At 37.7% G+C, this 24,921-nt stretch overlaps 1 protein-coding gene across 6 annotated transcripts in view; it reads left to right on the top strand.

Annotated features, from left to right (window-relative positions):
• Glis3 (GLIS family zinc finger 3) overlaps positions 1-24,921 on the top strand; it is a 446,841-nt gene that overhangs the window by 327,849 nt on the left and 94,071 nt on the right. For all 6 annotated transcript variants that reach the window (XM_048352520.1, XM_048351965.1, XM_048349751.1 and 3 more), the window contains 2 exons: positions 9,367-9,528; positions 14,395-14,505. In XM_048352520.1, coding sequence (XP_048208477.1) covers positions 9,367-9,528; positions 14,395-14,505 — 273 coding nt within the window. The remainder of the gene's footprint in view (positions 1-9,366; positions 9,529-14,394; positions 14,506-24,921) is intronic.

The following is a 24,921-nucleotide window of genomic DNA, read 5'->3' as shown; positions in this document are numbered from 1 at the left end:
CAAAGCTCATTTGTTGCAGTTTTTCAGTTTCTAAAGAGGTACATTCTCTAATATACACACACACTCGCACACACGTGTATATACATATAACACAGACAACAATAAAAACTTAGAGTTGTGTTTGCACAAACCCCAGACAACCAATTTTTTATTATTTACCTTGACATAGACATAATCTCCTTGAAGTTGTGCTTTTCTGGCATTATATTGGTATAACAAACAAGAATAATATTTGATGCCTCCTATTTGTATTTGATGAACAGCTATAGGGCCACATGATAAATCGTACATATCAGAGCTACACTGTTGAATATTCTTTTTCCAATCTTGAATATAATGCCCATGATAAGGTTCCATTTGTCCCTTGCTCATTTCAATTGCTATAAACTAGACACTTCATAACTTCCATAAAAATTTAATATGGTTCAATTGTTAGCAAGAAGTAACATATTTCTTTCCATATTGTCATGTGGCTTCTCAAAATCAGTTTTTCCATTTTCATTTTTAAGCAGAGGCTTCCTTTATTTTTGCCACCTAACTTACAATACCCTTTTAACACTCATCAGTTACCCAGGAACCAAATGTTAAAAGCTGTAAATTCTCTTAGACCTATAAGAATCATATGCATATTGCCCATTTAGGTGACCTTTGTTTTATTCATCAAAAACAAGAAGCCCAGCAAGCCCAGGACTTGTATTTATCAGCTTGTTTGTTCATTTTATACACATCAGAATCACAAGGAAAAGAACAGTAACTGGAATTTCTTTATTACGGTTCAGGAACACATTCTTGAAAGGGTTCTATATTAATTCTTCAGAATTTTTGATAACTGTAAAAACATCTGGATAAATGAGAGCAGTTAGGCCACTACTCACTAAAAACAAAGTGTCAGAACCTCTTCCATCTACCGCCAAACCAGTCAACTTTAAAGGGTGGGATGGTAAATGCAAGTACAAATCTGTTTATATTTCTGGGACATGTGTAAACTCAGGCTGAGTTTGCATTGATTTCCCCAAAGTTAAAGAACTCAAATTAACCAAGGATAATTCTAACCACGACTTTAGGTAATTTTCCAGTGAGGCTACTCTTATGCTGTGTAGGACCTTTGAAATGCTATAAAAATCAGATGTTACCCTTTAGCCACCGAAAGGAAACACACAGGTCCCTGGGTATAGTGTTCTGTTACAGAAAGAGAGTGATTCCACTGTGAACATGCATAAAATCACCAAGTGAGAACATGCAGGGACATGTTCTTCATCTTTGTGAAGTTATTATTATTAGTCTGAATGGAACAAGGAACAGAGGAATGCAATATTACTGCCCTGGATTCATGAACTGGGTATGCCTCAAATGCTTTGAAATTATTTTTACATTCTCCGTTTATGTAACACTTTCTGTAAACGGATGTGATAAATATTAAGGCTTGCTGCAGTATCTAAGACTGAGTAGACTGCACTGGAAACAGAAACAGAATGGCATGATGGGTGGTTGGAAGTCCAGACACTCCCATCATCAGAAGGAGATTTAAAATCACAGGGCCCTCTTGTCCTCCTGCATCCTTTCTGTTTTCATTCTTCATCCTTAAAAAAAAACATTTATATATATTTGGAAACTTGATTTACTTCTTTACTTTTCTCTTGTTCTTTTCCCAAACTGATTGTTGTTGTTGTTGTGTGTGTGTGTATGCGAGTACTGTGGTTTTAACTTAGGACCTGGGCATTTATCCCTGAGTTTGTTTGCTCAAGGGTAGTGCTCTGACACTTTACTTTTGAACCACACCTCCACTTCTAGCTTTTTGGTGGGTAATTGGAAATAAGAGTCTTCTGGGTTTTCTTGTTTGAACTGCATTTGAACCATGATTCTCAGATCTTAGCCACCTGAGTAGATAGGATATGAGCAACTAGTTGGTATCTGGCCCAGGCAGATTTTTTGAAATTAGATTGTTCTGTTACTGTTCTATATTCTACAGAGGAAGCTGTCACTTTTGCTAATTTATTCTTTTATTTTGTCTAATTCATTTGTTTGTTTGTTTTTCCTTAATTTCTAAGTGCCATGAAACTGTATTTTTTGTTGTTGCTGTGTTTTGGTGCTGGTACTTGAGACTTGAATTCAGGATCCTACATTCTTTCCCAAGATTATTTCTCGTAGGTGGTCCTCTGTTACACGTCTAGCCCAGCACTTTTGTTATTTTATGAAACTATTGAAGTCTTTTCTACCTAGCTGTCCTCTAAACCAATCCTCTAGATCTCAACCTCCTGATTAGCTAGGATTTATAATCATGAGTCGTCAATACTTGACCAAACTGCTTTTTTTTTTGTATTATACTGGAGTTTGAACTCAGAGCCTGGGTGCTGTCCCTTAGCCTTCTTTGTTGAAAGCTGGTATGCTATCACTTGTGTCACAGCTCCACTTCTGGCTTTTTGCTGGTTAGTTGGAGGTAAGAGTTTCATGTATATTTCTCTCCTTTTCTAGACTGGCTTTGAACTTTGATACTCACATGTCAGCCTCCTGAGTAGCTAGGATTAAGAATGTGAGCCACCAGAATCAGCATGTGAATTTTACATGCTTATTCGGAGTGTGAATTTCAATAAGAGGACCAGGTGATTCCTGTGCGCATATAAAGCTGAAAAGCACTGCTACGAGGGGGGAAAAAAATAAGACTTCCAGAAGACAGGATAGCTAAGTATGTGTGTTAGAATTCTCACTTGTCAGGTGTTTCTTTGGCCATCTCTTTCTGAGTCACAGAAATAATCTTTCATGTACACCATTGAAGGCATATCTTTGATACAAGCGTATTTTGCACTCTTGGACTTGTTATGTATATATTTGGGGCCTTAGAAATGTTTGCTGACCCTTACCATGAAAGCCTTTCATCTCTGTTGTCTTTGGGCTCTACACAGAGATGCAAACTAGCATATCATTCATCAATTCTTGCTGCATATCATGGTGTCAGCCATCCCTAATGGGATTAATTGGTTTTTAGTGGATGGAATTATGACAGTGTGTATCTCCAAGATCAGAAACATAGCCTTAATTGAAATCATATGTATATCTACATTTTTTTTAAAAAAAGCAAATCCAGCATCATAAACTCTTTTCTGTTTGGGGTTTTGTTGACATCAGCAATGGTATAGAAACTTGATCATGAAGGTTTGCTGTTATTACTACTTTGAATACAAACTTATGCTTCTCAGCCCTTGAAGTAGCTGATTAGGGGAGTGGCTAATGGTCTACTTGATTATTGGTTACACATGTGGAATAAATCCAGTTTTAATGATGCCTAATGAGCCTTTCATTTTTTTAGAACCTTACACAAAAACCTCTAATAGAAAGGAAAAGTAACATTTCAAAGGTCATCTTAACGTTACTGAATGTCAATAATCCGTAATCAAGCCAGTATATAAAGACAGTGATTACAGTCCAGTGTGATTCTTTAAATATGAAATAATTTTCTAAATTAGCCAACTGTCGCGAGCTGAGGTTCTTCAGGTTTGAGCGGACTTGAAATTTCTAATTAAAGTTTGTTACTAAAAAACAGCTTCAGAGTTAAAGAGATTATTTTTCCCTTCAGAGTGAGGCTTCATGCAAGGCAGCATTTTCACAACCCACAAGATGAAAAGTTCTGTCACTTCTCGTTTCATGCACTACTCTCATATGTGTTTGTAGCTCCATGGACATGTGCAAATGGAAGACTAGGCCCCCTGTCAATCATTTTTCTCAACAGGAGACTGTAACAGGCAGTAGCTATGTGGGATGTTTTTATTGGTCAGAAGGCCACTTTGAGTACTAGTGGACATACCTTTTTTTAGAACCAGACATCTGCCTGGTAGCAGATTTGGAAGTTAAGAGCTTAAAGAGTCTCTAGTTGGACATTGGCCTTCTGGGATGTGCATGCTGTTTGCTGTGTGAATGCAGATAACCCTGTCCCTAGCCTGCAATGGAGGTGTTTCTTTTCAGTCTAAGAGTAACTGCTGCTGTGCTAGTCCTTATGACTCTTGTTTGAACTAGAAATAGAGGAGTTCTGTACAAACGTTTTCCTTCTGTCACCAGAGTTAGTATAAGAAACTGGACAGTGGTCATAGTGTGAATGTGTCATTTCCTAACTTACTGGCTTGCCATAAATATCAGAATCTCCTTAGATGGCTCCTTTTGCATTGAGGTGGCTGGATGCCATTGGAAGGTTCTGATTTTGTATCACATTTTGCCTGAAGCACCAAATGCTCAGGATCCATTGGTATGTATCATGCCAGCCATGCTCACTGACCTTGTCTTCCATTCTTACATGAGTAAACTTGGTGCTCCTTTTGTGCCTCTCAGCATCTAAAAGTTTGTCATGCTCACAGGACTTGTTCACTATTCCAGCAGAGAGGGAAAGTATGCTATTTAGACAAAAAATAATAATGTGGGGGAAATATGTAGCAAGAAACTTAGCATGAAAAAATGCACACTTCAGGAACACCAGACCTCTGCCCCTTCCCTCACTTGTTTTTATTTTTCAGATTCCCTTCAGACTCTTAGAGTATGGCTTAGGGTCTGATTTGTCTATGTGGGGTCTGTGAATGTCTGTTTTGTGTCTATATTTGAAGCTTAGACAACTTATGTCCCATGACCCACTGATGGGGTAATTGTCCTACAACCATTCATAAAGCTGAGGAACCCCACGGAGAAAGCATGTGATCAAAACCAGGGAGACACTCCTAGTAGTTTTCACTTACTTGATCTTAGATGTTCATTTACAAGATAAGACACACTCATTAAAGAGCTGGAAAATAATCTTAAAAAGAAGGATAAATGTCAACTATTTGCCCAAACACCCAAAACATCCATTTTGTAGTAATCTTTTGTGTTATTTTATATTTAAAGCATTTTTATTTGACTGAACTTACAAGAGTGTGGGGGTAAAACTGCCTCAAGGAGAGGAAATCTTTATGCTGAATTGCAGGGTTATTCCCATAATGAATGATAATGATTCATTATAAAATGGTTTGCTTTCAAGTTTCATATGGATGGACAACATTAGAGAAGCAAACAGCAGCACCTTCTTCCTTTTGCAAACTTTCATTAGTGTGAAGGGTTCATTCAGATGTTTGTGACACATGTTGGTTGGTAGCTCCCTCTCCCCACTCCAAGACATTTATCAATCATTTTGTGACCAATTTTACTGATTTTGGGTCCATGGTTTCTTCAAGTGAATTTTTTCAGAGAGTGAGTTGAAAGTGTGTGTGTGTGTGTGTGTGTGTGTGTGTGTGTGTATGTATTTGAAATGGCTTTTCTCTTGACTTTACTCATACAGCTCAGTGAAGTAAAACCCACCAGCCATAATCTTTTCCCATTCTGCAGCTTCTGGCCTTTCTTCTTGTTGTTTTGTTGGTTTCTTCTGTTGCTTTGTTTCCTAGTCTAGGTAATCAAACCCAGGTCTTTGCATATATAAGCCAAGAACTCTAAGACTGAATTATACCCTAGCCTTCACCTTCCCTATCAGAAGAAACATTTGATATCAGCAGAGTTTTACTTTTGTAGATCACTTTTGGATGTCATTTTCAGTCTTGCTGCTCATTTTTCCTCCAACCTTGCTATGTAGAGGTGGTCAGGATATTCTAAGGTATCATTCGTTTTACATTGACTTTCTTGAAATCTAGCAAGCCACCCCTACTCTCACTTTTTTCTGAATGGGTGATAGCAATTAATTTGGATCTAACTAGACACTAAAGTGGATATTTAATGAGAGACGCTTCAAACTGGTAACATGCATACAATTTTATGAGTGATCATATGAGCAGTCTGAATGAGTCCAGAGTGTAGCTGGGATCCCACTATCTTCTGGAGGAGCACTAGTTTCATCTAATCACTTATGTGCAAACAATGTAGCTTTCTCTCTGAGCAGGATTTGAGACAGCTGTGGAAGAAGGGACATACAGAGCCTTCCTAGGTCTGGGTAAGCACTGTGGAGTTGGCCCCAGAATGGAATCTACCCTACACAAAAACAAGAGAGAGAGAGAGAGAGAGAGCCTTACTAGGAACTGGGCTTCATGCTTGGCTTGTCCCAAACCACAGGCTCATTTTAAACCTAAATGTAGGCCACCAGGTGATTCCAAGTAAAATAAACTGAGCTCCAAGATTGGACTCTAAGTCTTCCCTTAAGAACAGAGTTTGTGGGCAGAGACCTCTTAGCTGTGAATTCAGAGTTCATTTGGAGCACCCCTTTATCCTTAAGCCTGAGGCCTATTTGACCCAGGGAAACAAACTCAGACTTCTTTATCTCTTTAGTTACATGCCATTATCCACCCTCTACTACTGAAAAAGTAGTTCGCTTCGTCAGCATTCATCTTCCGTTCAGGCTAAATTTATTTTTATGTGAAATAGAAATCAGGAAAACACCAAAATTATTTTAAGCAAAATATCAAAATTGAAATAAACCAGCATATGTCGGTGAAGCATGTATAACTAACTCTCAATCAAAAATAAGTGCAACTTTCATAAATTTCTTAAAATAACCCCCGCATGCAAAATCTGAACAACTTAAATAGATGGGAGTTGTGACATGTTTGATTATTCTCTCTGCTTAGTTCAGCTTTTACTTGAAAATGATCCTTCCAGTCACTGAAAGCTCTCCATCTCTGGAACATTCTGCCATGAACAATAGCCTATCCTATCTGTTGTAGGAAGTCATAACATAAGTAATTTCAGCTAGTTTTACATGAAAATCATCCAAACCTTGTCCCTTTGCCTTACATTTATTGCTACCCCACTCCCTCTTTCTGGGAGTGGTAGGTATTTCTTGTTTGTTGTTGTTGTGTTGTGGAGCTAACCCAGGGCCTTCTTATAGATAGGCTAGGCAAAAGGGCTACCATTGAGCTACTTACCTTCCCAGAGAATGAAGGTATTTTGGGTTGTTTTAAACATGTCTGCTTTGTTCTGGTAGGTTTTCTCCATATTTCTAACTTTTCCTTTTCTTGGGAACTCTAAAAAGTATCAGAGGAACCAGTGTTCTTAAAAGAGAAACCCATCTCATCTTCATTGCTTTCTTTGACGTATTTTCTCCATTAGATTGTCACAGTAAGGATTAGAATCATTTTAACCCTATAATCATAGCTAATATTTTGCCCATAGAAGACACATCTGTTGAAATCTTCAGCTTTTTATTTTAAATAACACCCAACAGGAATTAGGTACCACAGTTAAAAAAATAAGATAAAATTAATTTTGCACTGTATTTGGAAAACAATATAGCAATAAATGAGTTCCCATCTTCCAGTTTCATTTTAAAAGTGTATTAAAAACTATCTCCTTAGAAAGATCCTTTCCTTGTTCTCTATTGATCCTGTGAAAATTACAGGGTGGCTGTGAGGTGTTCTCTTCTGATGTGATCTGATTGGGGTTTTAAAGGCTTCTTGTTTCTGAATGAGCCTGTCCTTTTGGGTGTTGAATATATTAAGTCTATTTCCATATATTAAGTATATATCTGTTAAGTATATTTCCTATTAATGTAGCTTCTTTCTCTAGCCCCACCTCAATACCTATTGGCCTTAAATTAGACCTTCTTGATTGTGTTTCGCGGCTCTTGTAGGGACTCTTGTTTCTTGGATTTGTTTTGAAAAATGGTTGTTCTTTCTCAATTAAGTTTAGACTGTCTTCAATTCCAGAGATTCTATCTTCAGTACCATCTAATCTGCTGTCAAGACTTTCTACATTTTATTTCTTTGCCTTCTAATTGGTCAGTTTTGATGGTTTCAATTTCTTTGTCCAAGATTTGTTTTAGATCTTGTAGGGACTTCTTACTTCCTTGATATGATTTTGAGTGTTTTCTCTCACTTTAGCTGAGTGGCTATATTTTCATTTCTGTTGGAATTCATTGGATTCCATGAAATCCTCTATTAATCTTTGGTTATCCTCATCACACTCATACATAACTTTGTATAGGCTTTCAATCTTTCATTCAGCATGGTTACCAGTAGGGTTTATAGAGGATTTTGAGAACTATTCTTTAGGTTTCTATTTACTGCTCTGTTGCCTGTTTATTTTGAGTGGGAATTGAGGTTCTTTGACTTGAATATTTTGTGTGTTACTATGGCTTGTTCTGCCCCTTTGGAAATGAAGGCAAATTCAGTACCACAAAAAGAACACAATTATAAGACAAGAACAACCCTAGAGCCCTGTAGTTGCACTGTCTTTTTAGAGGTACACAATCACAGGTATGTATTTTCTCTCTATTTTTTCTCCTTTTTGGATACAAAAGTAGATCCAGTTCCACCACAGAATACAATTTTAAGATAAAAACAAACCCTGAGCCCTATATTTGCACTGACATTAGAAGTTCAATATCACAGATCAGGCTGGGAATATGGCCTAGTGGTAAAGTGCTCGCCTCATATATATGAAGCCCTGGGTTCGATTCCTCAGCACCACATATATAGAAAAAAGCCAGAAGTGGCACTGTAGCTCAAGTGGCAGAGTGCTAGCCTTGAGCAAAAAGAAGCCAGGGACAGTGCTCAGGCCCTGAATTCAAGCCCCCAGGACTGGCAAAAAACAAAACAAAATGAAAAAACCTATCTCATTAAATTTTGTACCACATTGGATGTTAATAGGGTTTCTTCTTAGGGAGTCAAGAGAAGCCCTAGGATGGGATTGGAAGTGTCACTCAAGTAGAAGAGTACCAGCCTTGAGTGAAAAAGCTAGAGTGCAAGACCCGAGTGCAAGCCATAGATAATATTAGTAAAAGCAAGCAAGCAAGAAAGAAAGAAAGAAGAGGAAGGGAGGGAGGGAGGGAGTCAGGGAGGGAGGGAAAAGGAAGGAAGGAAGAAAAGAGAAAGAAAGGAAGGAAAATCCTTTAGAAGTATATAGATGTAAAGATTTGTCTGGTCATATCACATGGATGCTTCTTTCATCCTGGACTCTTAGGATATTCTAGTCTTTTATTGGGGGAGAGGGGTGTCTCTTACATCTATCTGATTTTTCTTCTTAGTTTATTAGTTGTCAAAGGTTTTTCTTTTTTTCCTGGTTTATTCACTTTTGACCAATTTGGAAATGGAAAAGTGTGTTAATTTTTTAATACATCTTTAAGACACACATTACTATATTTTTATTAACGGAGCCAGATGGCTCACAGTGAATTTTCTCTGACATAAGTAACCACAGGAATCAGTTTGGGACCCAAATCTGGTATGGAAAGTGGCATGTTTATTCAGCGGAAAAATGTAATTTGTGTAAACATATGGCTATTTTTAGAAGGAACCTTTGTTACCATTTGCATTGCCTTTTCTTTCATTGTTCTAGGCCAAGTACAAGGACTTTTTTCCCCTTTGTCTCCTCCAGGCTTAAGCATTCAAATTCCTTTTCAAGAACTAAAAAAATGTTTTCTTTCTGCAGTTTGAAGGTTGCAAGAAGGCCTTTTCAAGGCTTGAGAATCTCAAGATACACTTGCGGAGCCACACAGGAGAGAAGCCCTATCTGTGCCAGCATCCGGGCTGTCAGAAGGCCTTCAGTAACTCCAGTGACCGTGCCAAGCACCAGAGGACACATCTGGACACTGTAAGAATGAAGGGAGTTTTCCATCTTCCAGCTGCAACCTGGTGTGACTCTGTGATAATGAGGCGGTGCTAGTGTTTGCTTTGTGGGTCTGCAGGTTACAGGAGCAATGCCAAGGGCAGCGGGAGAATCTGGTACAGAACCCAAAAGAGTGCTGTGTGGCTTTTATTTCTTTTTTAAATGTACTAAACATTACAACACTCTTGTAACTTCCTTGGGACTCAGGAGTTACATGGCTATTTCTACATACAAAGCAGAAGCAGTTCTGTGGCTCTGTGGTAGATGATACTACAGAGAATGGCTACTAGAGGGAGGGCATTAAAATAGGCATTCAACATTGTCAATAAAGAATGCTATTGCTTGAATTATGTAGTATATTAGTTTTTCATTGTCTCTGATTCTCTTCACCCCCTCCTCCTCCCTTTGCATCTCCCCTTCTCCTCTCCTTTCCCTTCCCCTCTGCTCCTCTCACCTCCTTCCTCTTCCTTTCCTTCTTTTTCCTCCTCCTCCTCCTCTTCCTCCTTCTCCTTCCTCCTCTCCCTCTCCCTTCTCTTCCTCCTCCTCTTTCTTCTCTTTGTGTGTTTGTATGTGTGTGTGTGTGTGTGTGTGTCTGTGTGTGCACACATGTACATTCATGCCAGTACTGAGACTTGAACTCAGGGCCTGAGCACTCTCCATTAACTTTTCCCTCAAGGACGATACTTTACCACTTGAGCCATACTTCTGTTTCTAGATTTTTGGTGGCTAATTGAAGATCATAGTCTCACAGAACTTTCCTGCCTGGGCTAGCTTCGAACCACGATCCTCCGATTTCAGTATCCTGGGTAGGTAGATTACAGGTGTGAGACTGTATGCAATCTTGATAGCTGAATTTAGCAGCTAGCCCAGCTTTTGAGAGTCAACTTTCCTTTTGTTTGAGAAAGCACCTGCTATTTTTAACTTTAAGCTATCTAAAAAGAAACAGCAACTCTTTCTCAGGGGTTCAATTCACCATGCTTCCTCTGTGTTAATAGTCTTATGTCCTTTGACACAACCCTAGGAGAACAATTGATCTTTATTATCATACCCTTAACTCTCATAATGCTGCTACAATTTTCTCATTCACAAATACCTTTGCTATGTAACTATTGCCTTTTATTTTTCTGGCTATGTTGATAGGCCTACTTTTCACTTCTCAGGTTTCCTAACAGGAAACCAGGTACCAACTATAAAATTTCACTTTACTTAACAAAGCCATCCGGATAAATGTATCACACAGATCTCTTATGCACATGCTTGCAAATAATGTATTCATGACAGTACTTTCTTGGTGTTAAAGATTTTGATGTCTATTCTTAAATTATACCACAGTTCAAATTCTGAAAAGATGCTGTTATTTCTACACACCGTCTCAAATGTACTTAAGATACATCTGATACTATGGTTAAGATACTTATTAAATTTTTCATTAGTCTCCATTAGACATATTGATAGAAATCAGTTAGCTATATGTCATATAACCTTTCTAAACAGTTATATCATAGTATACATAAATGGGATGGCTTGTCTCATAGGATGAATTCCTTCTGCTCTAGCTGAATTGAATTCAGTATTTTTTAAATTAGGACAAACAGGATAGAATATTAAATGAATAAATGTGGCAAACAGTGAAATTTTTGTGAAGATAAAGGAAAAAATGAATGAATTATGTTAAAATGCTCCATTTTGTTGTGTCTAAAATGGTCTTGGTAAAATCCAATAAGTTTTCCCATTTGTCATTAAGTGGTATCATGGAAGAATGAACATTCATGAGACAGGATTGTCTTGAGAAATTGCTTCCACTCTAGCTAGCTATCTGTAGTTTGAAAGAACTATTGTGAGGGTAAGTGTTATAGTTCCATAATACCCTTCTTTGCTTGGTACTAATTTTAGCTAATCAAACAAAGAACATTTTCAAAATCATTTCTGAATTAAAAAGCCGTCATATCCCATTTTAAAACTTCGAGCAGAGCCACCCAAGATAATCTTTTATGATTTTTGTTCCATGTAATAGCTCTTAAAACTCAGCCATTTTTTGGAAAATATATTTGTATTAAATCTTTTAAAACAACTTTTCACTTTCCTTTAAGATACAAACTAGCTCCTGTTTAAATATGTTAAACAAATTGGTAGCTCTTTTAAAAAATCATATGGAAATTAAAACTCTTCAAAAAATAAGCTGTAATTGCTTTGCTTAAAGAATTTGTTATTTAAATTTAGGTCTCTGTTCCCTTTCGTTAATCATTCTCCTGCAAGTTCTGTCAGAATTTTGGATAAAGGATCTTTCTTCAACCAAGTAGATTTTTTGACTCATTAGGAAAATGTTTCTCCATAAAGTTTACTAACTCTACAATTTTAAGCCTGAAATATTCAGTCATTTCATTTCTCCATTAATAGTTTGGTACTCATGGAATACTGTACTAAATACTAAAAATACTATAACAAATACTAATACTAAAATATTATACTAAATATTTAACACACACATACATATTGGGGGGGAAGGGGTGAGTGTGTGTTTGTGCACTCCTGTCAGTCCTAGAGCTTGAACTCAGGGCCTAGGTTCTGAGTATTTTTGCTCAAGGTGAGCACTCTACCATTTGAACCATAGTTCCACTTCTGTGTGTGTGTGTGTGTGTGTGTGTGTGTGTGTATGTGTGTGTATGTTTAATTGGAGATAAGACTCTCATGGACTTTTCTGCCCTGCTTGGCTTTGAACCTCATCCTCAGATTTTAGACTCCTGAGTAGCTAGGGTTACAGGGGCTAGCCACCAGTACCTGGAAATCTCTGGTGTTTAATAGCAAAGAGAGAGATAGAGAGAGAGAGTCAAGGCCAGCTAATCAAGATTTCTCCAAGACTGTCTCAAAATTAAGTACAAAATAATCATCCCAAACCAGAATGACATAAATTTCAATAACATGATAATACTCATGAAATCTTGCACTATGATCTGTACCCTGTCATGCTCCAAAACATGAGCTTACAAGGTCTTATTGTGGCTTTAGTAAAGACATTGGCCAGTTGCTCCTCTAATGTCAAGGTCACATAGGGAAAGGTAGGGCAATAAAGTCATGTAAACTTAGAAAAGATTCTCAGGTCAAAAAAAACATCTTTATTTACCCATTGGAAACTCATGGGCAAGTGACTAGCCAATAATTGTCTCACTGCTTTGTAAAAGTTTGAGTTAAGAGCTTGATACATACATCCATTGTTCATTGAAAGATTCTACAATGTAACATGGTGCGCAGCACATATTGCAAGCATAAGACATGTTGGTGATTCAATCACTCAATTAGTTGATTGAGTAATCAGTTGATCAATCAATGAACATTGGATAGCAAACTTAGAATTTAAATTGAGGAAGTCAAATTAAATGATATAGTTATGAGTTTTGTTTATTGCTGGGCTCAATAATGCCCCAAAAGTATAATGAATCATAAATATTGCTTCCATCAAGGCAAAAGTGGAACACAAAAAAACCAGCATATACATGAAAACTGGAGCTTGCCATAAACAGTTCAGCCATGGCCTGCTCTTGGCAACTGTTATAGCAAGTTCCTAGAGCAAATAATTCTATTAAGATAAGGTTGGGCTGGGAATATGGCTTAGTGGCAAGAGTGCTTGCCTCCTACACATGAAGCTCTCGGTTCGATTCCCCAGCACCACATATATGGAAAACGGCCAGAAGGGGCGCTGTGGCTTAGGTGGCAAAGTGCTAGCCTTGAGCAGGAAGAAGCCAGGGATGGTTCTCAGGCCCTGAGTCCAAAGCCCAGGACTGGCCAAAAACAAAAAAAGATAAGGTTTCTGTTGGAAAAACTTATTTTATATCATGTAGGCACAGATCTCATATCTCACTCAATGTGATACTAAGTAGATCAGTGACAGTTAATACATCTTATAAACACAGTTACTCCTGGGATTTGTTTTCTAGTTCTCAGAATAAATAGAAGGTTTTGATTTATTTTGCAATGTAAGTCATAGTGTTTAAAACCTTGCTAAGAATTTTGTCATTGTGGTAGTGATAGGTGATGATGCTGAAGTTTGAATTGATAGGATTGATAGGAGGGGTTCATCTATTTATTCATTCACCTACCCATCCATCCATTCATCTATCTGTCCATTCTTCCATCCATTTCTAACTGTTATGTATCAAGCAACTGTGATAAATATGTTTGATCCTAAACTGAGACTGAACCTTAGACAGCAGTTTCACCTCCCTCCAGAGTACAGGGGCTTAGAATGGCCAAATATATGTTCTCTTTACACTAAACCCAGAGCTTGTATGTTCATTCAGACTCAGCACCAGGATTTCTAATAATATTAATGGTCCTCTGGCTGATTTTTCATGTGTCAGTTGTTTGAAACCTATTGTCCTTTGCTCACTTTATGCTAATTTTCTCCTTCTTAATTCTCTCCCTCTCTCTTTCTGAATCAGGTTTCTTCTGAAATATACCCAGTCTTTTCTGGACTTTTCTACAGCTTCTTTACCTGAATCCTTAAAGAATATGTGTTTACTAGTTTTTGACAGTACCAAAGATTGTTCTCAGGGAAACATAACTGTAAGTATGACTGGAGATGCTTACTAATAATTTCCACATTAAAAAAGTGCCACAAGAGGTTTTGTGGTTAGAGTGCAACCTAAAAGAATGACTTAGTAACCATCAAGGATAGGATGTCTTTTTCTTTCTCCAAAGTTTACTTTTCTCTTTACCATGATGCAAAGTTCCTGGATTTTTCTCATTAAAATGAGTATTACTCAACATTTCACATCCATCAGTTGGTGACAGTTCATATTCTTAGTCCTTTATGTTTTAACCACAACTCATTTTCTTTCTTTCTTTCTTATTTAGAAACCTTATGCTTGTCAAATTCCAGGATGTACCAAACGCTACACAGACCCAAGTTCCCTAAGAAAACATGTGAAGGCACATTCTTCCAAGGATCAACAAGCGAGGAAAAAGGTAATTTTAAAAGAATAAATTTTCCAGCCAGAAACAGCATATATAAGTGACTCTTGAAAGACTCAGGATTTCTGCAAGGCACTGGAAATCCCTCCACTTCTTAAATTGTAAACTGCTTCTGACTGTTGTGAGAAGAGAAATCTCTCACAAGGATGAAAGTAATAAGGTTATGACTCACTAAGCTGATACAACCAGATAAGAATTTCTGGGGGAAGGAAGATTATATAATATGAATCAAAGAAAAATGAATGAAAGTAACCTACACCAGGAAGTAACGAAAGGCAGTTATAGAAATTAAACCCAATGAGCTAAACAAAATTGCATTGGGAAGAAGAAACAAGTGAAACATTTCCTGGAGAGCAGTGTTTTCCCTCCACCAATATATCAGTTGGCTAGGATGACTTCAGCAGTGAGGAAGCAGGTGGGGGAATCTCTAGGATACCTACAGAGTTTTTCTCATTTTACTGTTAGAGAATAGCAGGTTTCATGATAGGTACCTTGTATAAAAATTTGAAAAGGAACTGAAATGAATTCCTTTCACATCAAGGAGGGATTGATGTATTTCTCAACGTTTGTAAGAATTGTCATCTTTCCCTGGAATAAATGTTAAAGATCAACCATTTACTTGTTCTACTAATAGCACACAATGCAGAAAGGTAGTTGATAGTACTGGGCTCTTGCACTTCTAGAGACATTGCTTACTTCTCTTCGAGGCATTGCCTAAGAAAACTTAAGATGTTACTTTTTTTTTTTTAAGAAGAAAAATGTGTCTTCTGTCCATGGCAGAAAATATGTGGACATATTTTTTATTTTGAGTGTTCCATTTGCGTTGAGATTGATACTTGATTCATTCAAGGGCCCTTTATTAAAAAATGAGACCAGTTTAAGACTATCTCAAATGAGTGAACCCCATGGCAAGTGTTTTCAAGTCACCATGGCCTCTAGTTAGAGAACTTGAATTATTTCATGATTTATAGGGATTTAACACTTAATGCTGGGAAATGTTCTGTCGTCTTTTTATTACTTGGTTGTTATTTTTTTCTGCCTTGGAAGGTGTTAGCAGCATGCAAGCTGAGGTCTCATATGTGGAAAGAACTTGACCTTTTCCCCATGAGCTATAAAAAATACTCAGCTATGAAGATTTGACAGACATGCATAATTGTGTACAAACCCAATCTTGTAAACCAACTGTTAAAATCATTTTTCTCCCCTCTGGAAATATATTTAAATCTCTTTAAACCTCAGTAAATTGATATGTATGATTATGTAACATGTGTTGGTATATTCTTGAATTTTAGAAAAGCAAAGACAGGCTGGGGATATGGCCTAGTGGCAAGAGTGCCTGCCTCATATATATGAGGCCCTGGGTTCGATTCCCCAGCACCACATATACAGAAAATGGCCAGAAGTGGCGCTGTGGCTCAAGTGGCAGAGTGCTGGCCTTGAGCAAAAAGAAGCCAGGGACAGTGCTCAGGCCCAGAGTCCAAGCCCAGGACTGGCCAAAAAAAAAAAAAAAAAAAATAGAAAAGCAAAGAAACTAAATAAATTAATAGTATATGTTAAAACTGGATGAAGAATATATACCTTAAGATGGCACCCCATTGGTGTATACTGTAAAGTGTTTTAGCGGGATCACTGTCTAATGTGCTGTGTTTTTCATTATCTATGTATATATGATAAATTCAAAGTAATACTTCATGTCTGTTTAAGACAAAGCCTAGATAAGAAGCTTCTTATTCTAAACCTGCTATTTTACACCTTCAAGTTGTCTAAAATGTGTGAGGCTTTGCTTGTAATATCAGGTTTATCAGTAGGATTGAAGAGCATGACATGAAGAGGTATTATTCCCCTGTCTGGAGAAATTGGCAACAATATGATGTTTCATTTAAGAAAGTAACCTGTGGACAGGTATGGAAATATAATAGGATACTTTCATGATATTTTCATAGCTTTTATTATTCACCTATGGCTATCTTTTAGCCTCTGTATAAAGAAAGAATAGATTCTATTTTGTGAAACATTCTATTTTGTGAAACTTCAAGTGGACAAAAACAAAGAAAAGAAAAACAGACCTGGAGATTAGGAAACATAATTTTATTGCTGAAGTGTCCTGGCACCTTTAAATAGGTAATCTAGATAACAAAGGTTCACTTTCGAGTAATACCATAATCTTGTGCCAAATATTGTAGTTCTTTCTTAATTTTGCCTTATACAAAATGAGATCTTGTTCTCTCTTAGGTAATTTTGCTTTTGAGATCCACTCTGTGTCCTGCATGCAGTTGGACTGGATGTGGTTAAATTTCATCATCTAGCACTAAGTGACAATTTGTATTTCCCAAAATGTAACCTGAGTTTTTATTTTTCTAAAAAAGTATTTTTATCAATCTGTGACAGATTAATTTGTGGAAATTAAAATGATGAAAGTTACTTCATTCCAACAAAAGAAGAAATGTCACTCCCAGGAGAAGTACTTGCTAATAAACCTAAACCCAGCCAATCTACAGCTCTAAATCTTGTGCTTTTATACCAGTGTGTTTTATTTACATGGTACAGTGTTGTTATTAGACCTTGGAGAGGTTCTAATTGCTCACTCACATCAGGATTTGGTATTTGAAATATTTCCTGGCAGCAATGATTTTTTTAAAAAGAAAGAAACAATAAACCTTTTAAAGCAGAATTAAGATTATTTACGACTTTAATTAAAAATTGAAAACTGGCACCATTTCAAAAAAAGCCTTTACAAAAATGTGAGTTCATCAAAAAAAAAAAAAACCATAAAAATTCCAAGGTGATAAAGGCACTGAGGAGTAATGGTCCCAGCCCTAGGGAATTGTTTAGTTGAAAAGAATAAAACTCTTTTCTGTCACACCCTGTTAGTCATGGACTCACTTAATGTACCCTGCCTGCCTGCCTGCCTTTAATCCTTTTTTGTTTTTGACCTCCCCCAAGACACCAAATGACATTATTTTGGTCATAGCATTGCTGGCTTTATAAGTACTCATTCTCAACTCAGTGCCAGTGACAAAGCTCTCAGAGGCATAAGGTTAATGTATGTCAGAAGAGGGAGAGATCCCCTAAGTGAGGCCATAGGCCATGAGTACGTGGGTCTTTACCACATCTACTGGATCTCACTTGAAGACCAAGTCCATCCTGAAATCTGAGCTAAACATTATTCAAGTGATACCAAGAAAGAAGATGGCTCATTGCCTGCAGTGACTAACTTTTCTCTTTGCATAAATCCAGTACACCCATACATTCCATCAGCCAATGCACAGATTCCTTCCATTGATGACATTCTACAGTTCCTGAGTCCATTAAAAGAGGGCTACACAAACTAAATGAGTAGCCAAAGAGTCAACTCACCAGCAATGGTCTCTACTGAAAACAGAATTTAGCCCATAGAGCAAGAGGCAAAACTCTGTCCTTCAATTCTGCCTGATAACAAACCAGTGAAATGAGAAAAGCCCAAGGCAATAGCCACTTGAAATTTTCCTCAAGGCTGTGAGCCTTATCAGAACTTTTCATTTTCACCTTGGAACTACTGTAGGTGAGGGAGTTTCCTTCAACTTTCACCTGTTATCAAAATGGACTTTTAAAAATGTGAATGCCAGCAATACCTGGACCCAAGTTAGAGGTGACGTGACTTTTCACCCATTTCATTCTTCCACAAAGATGCTGAATTTGACCTTTGAATCTCTGTACTTGATGACTTTGGCTTCGGTAACCTCCACATAAGCTGTTTACAAACCTAGCCTAGTATTTGAAAGATGATTGAATATAATGTATGTCTTCATGTTTTCTACTCAGAGCTTTCTGGCTAAATTAGATCAGCTTAGTTTGTTCAATGTCATTTTCTTCATAAAGAACTGGCAATTCTTTGGAAGTTGTTTAAAGTCACTACCTCTCCTTACATAGACACTGAAAGCTATAAATAACATATTAAGTACCATACAGGCTAACCTGCCTTGAGAAACTATATGAAAATAAATGTTTTCCCCTAAATTGAAGAAGCATGTATCAAAATGATTCATGAAGTTCACGTTTTTTATCAGTTGTTTTCTGTCAAAGTCTAATGGTACAGGGTGGGTAAGATATGCAATCAGGTACCTTCCTAGAACTTGAAATACCTTTTTGTCTTATCTGATTACTTTCTCTCTTCAAGAAAAAAATTAAATCATTCCTATTACTAATATTTTTTGTTTGGCTTGAATATGTTCTTGAATATATTACAATGATGTGTGATATATTACAAGGTAGTTTTATTTGTATTCTTCCTGATGATACTTAATTGGGCAAAAAAGGAAGAAAAGGAAGGAAGGAGAGGAGAAAGGAAAGTGAAGGAAGGGAGGGAGGGAAGGAGGGGGGAGGGAGAGAAAAGAGAGAGAATGAGAGAGGGAGGAGGAGTAGGAAATAGTGAGTGTTTGGAGCAGTCCCGGTCAACCAGGTTAAGAATGTGCACCACTAACAGATGCTTGAATTAGCAGTTTGGACTGGGTAGTACCTAACACAGTCCTCTTATGGAAATAGTTCCCTAGATACTTGTTTTACATATGGATTGACTGACCGAAGCCTTTGGAGTTTCTGATTCATTTTCTCTTACTGAGGAAAATGAAGCTGGAATAAAATCATTTGGCTCAGATTCTGCTGCCTAAAATGCTGTGTCCTAAAGACATTAGGACCTCAAGTTCGCCATTGTCCTTCTCAGTATCCACTTTTTGTCTCCACTTGCAAAGAATTCATATCCCTGGTCCCTCAGGCAATTACAGCTAGTTTTCTTTTCTTCCTTTTTCAGTTTCTTTTGAGCTTTGTCTTTGATATCCCTGGGCAATATTTTCCCATTTGTTTGTATCTTGGCTCTCAGAGCTGTGAAGATTTATTTTCAGGGTGACTTCACACAAGGGCTTGGGTAAGCCTAATGTAAAAAACTTTTCAGGGTAGATACTGGGCAGGTGTCTGTGTCTCAGAGTACTGTTTGGATTGGACATCAGGAGGTATGGCTGCTTTTAAGCAGTGCCATGAATTGCATCGTGACTAAGCTTAAGTTACATTCCCTTGATTTTTCCATTTCCCCTGTTTGCAGCTAGCTTGAAAGGCAAACACAGGGCTTCAGAGGTGAGAAAAGAGCTATTTCCTTAGAAAACATTGTTACATCACATACCTACAGTCCACAGCAGCCCAGTATGACTGACAACAGACCAACAGAGTGTCCTTGGAAATACTTTAGCTTTGAGAACTGAGGTTTATTTGGTTTGTTCCCCGCCCCCCTCGCCCCCCTCCACTTTTGTTGATGCTGTGCCTGGGGCTTGAACTCAGGGCCCAGGCACAATCCCTGAGCCTTTTTGCTCAATTCTAGAACTCTACCTCTTGAGCCATAGTTCTATTTCTGGCTTTTTGATAGTTGGAGGTAATAGTCTCATGAAATTTCCTGCCTGGGCTTGCTTTGAACTAAGATTCTCAGATTTCAGCCTCCTAAGTTCCTAGGATTATAGACATGAGCCACCAGCACCCTGAAAGAACAGTATTCTTGCAGGTAGCCTCATCCTCAAGGGATTACTGTAATCTATTTTTCTGGGTCTTATGGATGCTGAAAATAAGGTTCAAAAGAAAAGAAACACAAACTAGAGGGAATTAAAGTCAACTTTGAGCCTGGGATATTTGATTCACTCCAAGGCTTAATCAGAGAGTCCATAGAATACATAGGAGTCGTCACTCAACTGGTGGGTTTTAGGAAGCTCAACAACTCCCAGAAATGATATGCAGAATGTATTCTTTCCTCAGAGAGTTCCCATAGATTTTTACCAATGCTTTGAAATTAAGACCTTTTGAGCTACTCAATGCAGAAAATGCAAGATTTTTTTTTAAATGGCAGAAATCCTAGTGACTATGTCATTTGCCTTCAGATATAATATCCCTAAAGATTGTGCAAAAGTAAGATGATTCTATACCTCTTATGCCCTAGGGGGTTGATTCCTACTGGTACAGAATTTCAAAATATTCAAATTATCCAGCAAGTAACTTGTTCAAAATTTACCATGTTTCTGGTATTTCCCTAAATGCTTAGGTATACAAAAATGGTAAAATATGCACCTTTCCCTTGAGGCAATCAGTGATGTTAACACTGGAGTTTCACAGGGTGCGGGCTTGGTTGCATAGATGGTTATTAAAGTGGAGAATGAAAATATACTAGACACAATTGCACCAGTTAAGATCCTGCATACTTTTACAGGCTAAAATAGTGGCATGGACAAAGGGAGTGGCCATTGGGGTGAAAAGAAAATGGTAGTAAATTGCACACAGTAGAAAGAAGAAGCTAAGAATACATATGGCATCAGATGGGTGTCCATATGCTAAAACCATTTTCCACAGGTAGAATTTCTTCTTCTTTAGGGAATTCTCAGTTCTGTGCTAATGATTCTTGAACTGTTTGCATCAGGCCTACCAAGAGATTACCACAGATAATTTCATTTACTTGAAAGTCAAGTAAATGGAAGATATTGATTGAACATATTCCTCATGCATTAAAAAAATACCTGCCTAAGCAATACCTAGATTTGTAAATGTTTTATTGGATGAGGGACTTTAGGCAAGGCAAACAAAACTGATCATCATTAAAATTCATTATGTTAAATTATTACTGAGGTTCTTTGTTTTAATTTTAAGGGAAGTCTAGCCACATGAAAATAGAATCCAGTGACCCTCCAAGTACCCTTCACATCAGTGAAAATTGATTTTTCATTAGGAAAGGGGAAGGAAATTAATTATTGGATATATCTCATCTCCTCTTTCATCATGACATTGATTGTTCAGAGTAAACATGTTCAAGATAATTAATTTAAACACCATGCTGGGAGTGAATGAGCATTACACTTTAAACAATTAACTGGATACTTTAAAATGTATACCTTGAATTATAGTAACATAATTAAGATAAATTTTATCATGATAATGACTTGTAAATCAGTCATTTTATTGTAACAGACATTATGTGATTTGTTTGTTGTAAACCTATATAAAGTTATATAATGTTTGTTGATATAGCCTCATCATTAAATAAGAAAATAACAGAAAAACCCTTAGCATGGCACCTGATGTGTTATATATGCCCAATAAAGGCTAGCTATTATTAGTAGAATGGTGTGTTGTCAAATAAAGATTTTGAGGAGAGAAGACAAATGGTTGTTGAAATTTTAGTAAGCTGAATCTACTCCAGACTCATCCAATAATTATTTTCCCCCTCAAAGAATTTAGTTTTTTAAAAATGATTAGTGGAAACGGGTTATAAATTGATGATATATCGTTAATTTTCTTCTTACACAAAAAGAACAGATTAGTCTTTTTTTTAATTTGTGTATTTTAAAATCTGAACCAGACAATCTGAGTATACTAATGGCATTTTCCTACAGAAATCTACCTCCAAAGTTTAAAAATCTCTGCTTCCATATCTCTCATTACACGAATGGAAGATGTTGCATGAGTACATCTAGCTAGAGTCATACTAAAAAGCTTTATCACCATGGATGGTTTAGATCTTGATTGTTTTCTGAATTTGCCTTGTCTAAATTTCTTAAGTTACAGCAGCTTACTGTATTTAGTTATTGGGATTTCAAAGGAAATATAACTTTTTCAAAAAATTGATAGTACTAGAGTTTGGATTCAGAACATCTCATTTGCTAGACAGGTGCTCTGTCATTTGAGCAATGCCTCCAGACCTTTATTTTAAGTGAGTCTGTCCTTCCTTCCCTTCCTATCCCATCCCTTCCCTCCCTCCCTCCCTCCCTCCCTCCCTCCCTCCCTCCCTCCCTCCCTCCCTCCCTCCCTCCCTTCCTCCCTTCCTTCCTTCCTTCTTTCCTCCCTCTCTCCTTTCCCTGTCCTTTTCTCTCCATCTCTTGTTTCCTTTTCCCTCCCTATTCTCCTCCCTCCCTTTCTATTCCTTTTCTGTCTTTTTCTCTTTGTCTCTCATTAATTCTCTCCTCCCTTTCCCTCTCTCCCTCCCTCCCTCCCTTTCTCTTCCTCCCTTCCTCTTACCCTCTCTCTCTTCTTAACCTTCTTCTCCCTTCCTTCCTCTTCTGTCTTTCTCTTTCTCTCTCCATGTTTCTCTCTTCTTTGCTCTCTCTGTCCCTCTCCTCTCCATTCCCCCTCTCTCCTTGTCCTTCCTCCTTCTCCCTTTCTCTCTCTCTCTCTTTTTTAATACATGAAATATACTTTGCAGTCATGGACCCAGAATCCAATCTCTACTTGACCAGTTTGAATAAAATATCAACTTGGTTGAACTTCAGGAAGACCCTCCTTTGTCAAATCAGAATAGTAACAGCTATCTTCTAGGATTGTTGGGAGTGCTGGATAGCAAAATGTATGCACAGTGCTTCCTGCAGTTCTGCACAGAGATGAGCTCAGCCATTGGAGGAGCACACAGTGGCCTTGGATGATGGTGATGATGATAATGATGATGATGATGGTTATGATGGTTATGATGATGATGCTGATGACTACTGGAAGGTATTACAATGCATAGGCAAATTGCTTTCACCCTCAATTTCTGCTGAAACTGGCTTTAATTAGTAGAATAAGAAGTAAAAGTCAGGCAACAGGAGCACTTCCCAAGGGGAAGAAAAGGTTTTTTTGTTTTACCCCAGCTGGCTTTGTTGTATTCTTGCTTGAGAAGTTCTGGAACTTGACTGACAGCTACTTGGGCCTTTGCAGATGCCATCTGAATTGCTTATCAAGCACAACCTGATCTTTGTAATTCAGATGCTATAATATTCATAGAGATAATAAAGAAATAGTAGTAGGGATAATAAAGGGCTTCGTTTGCCTTCATTTAACACTTTACTATTTCAGCACCACTGTGTATATGTGACTTTATTTTATTCTTTTGGCCTTTAGACTCTGGATGAATTTTTATTACTCTTTCTACTCACTTGAGTTTGTTCATAGGAATGAGAACATTTAGAAGTGGGAAGGGAGCCAAGTACGATGGCAAAAGGTGGTATGCGGCCTTCCTGTAAGCCAAGAGGCCTACATAATATGTGCCAGACTTAGTTAATACTGCCTAATGCAGAGACATCCATTAAGTCTTGACACACTGTTTGCAATCTTGGCATTCCACAAAATATTTTGGCAAAAGATTCTTTTCCCACTCGACAATTCAAAGCCGTCTTTACAAAACTCTAGCAAAGTACAGTGTGATGTCTGAAATGCTCACTGTGTCTTCTGTTTGTTGAGAAGAAAGTAACTTAACTGTTGAAAGACTAGAAATAATGATTGCCTCAAGAATGCTGTTTATTCTTACTTCCCTCCCTCCTTCCCTCCCTCCCTCCCTACTTCCCTCCCTCCCCCCTAATTCCTCCCTCCCTCTCTCCCTCCCTCCCTCCCTCCCTCCCTGTCTCCCTCTCTCCCTCCCTCCCTTCCTTCCTCCTTGTTTTGCTGATATTGTAGTTTGAACTTGGGGCCTCTCATTCTGGTTAAAATTTTCCCACTCAAGACTAGTTAATGCTCTACCATGTGAGCCACAGCTCTGGTTTGGGGGCTTTTTTGGTAGTTAATTGAAGGTATGAATCTCACAGACTTGCTCCAAACCATGATCCTCAGATCTCAGCCTCATGAGTAGCTAGGATCATAAGCATGAAACATTGTCACTCAGTTAGCTTTTTATTCTTTTACCTCCAGTAGATTTTTCCTAAGGGGATTCTAGGGTGCTTACCTGCACTGTTCCACATGAGACAAGCTGTAAACACAGTGGTAATTTGAAGTAGCATATCTTCAATGCTAAGAGTTCCTTAAATGTCACCTCATCTACCGTGCAGGGTAGCATAGGTCACATTTAGAAAGTTCCAAAAAATACCCATAAAGCTTCTGCTTCTCTGTCTAATGTGAAACTTGCTGGCTTTTAAGAAAAATCTTTGTTTATAGTGTGTTTTAATGTTGTTATTTAGCAAGTCTAATATATACAAACATTCTTTATAGTGTGGAGTTGAAAGCCTGCGTTTCTGAAAGACTAGCTACATAGCTCTAGTTTTGCCTTCTAATTGTACCCCTTCTTTTCCATAGGGCTGAATATAAAAGTTCTGTGTTAGTGGTCCTGCTTCTTTTTAATATAGTAATAATACTCCTTTTTTTTTTATTCTGGACTTTTTACCACACTGAAGATCATTTTGCTGTAAAACAGTTTCAGCAAGGGTCCTGAGAGAGCTCCAGTGCCATTTACTGGCTTTTGAAGCCAACATCGAGGTTGAAAGGGTTGGCAATGGAACTGTTGCTAATGGCCCTTCTATGTCCTGCTAAGATGTTAAAACCAAGTCTGTGGTTGGATCTATGATTTAGGAAGATAATTATGATGGTAATGTGGGGAATGAATTAGGGATTTGAGGTGAAAGGAGACAAGGCAATTAGTTAGGTTGGCATATTTCCATTAATCAA

The sequence above is a fragment of the Perognathus longimembris genome, chromosome 1 (assembly GCF_023159225.1).
Source record: "Perognathus longimembris pacificus isolate PPM17 chromosome 1, ASM2315922v1, whole genome shotgun sequence".
NCBI classification, from domain to species: Eukaryota; Metazoa; Chordata; class Mammalia; order Rodentia; family Heteromyidae; genus Perognathus; species Perognathus longimembris.
The sequence above is the reverse complement of the archived record's forward strand: the minus strand, read 5'-3'. Positions and strand labels throughout refer to the sequence as shown.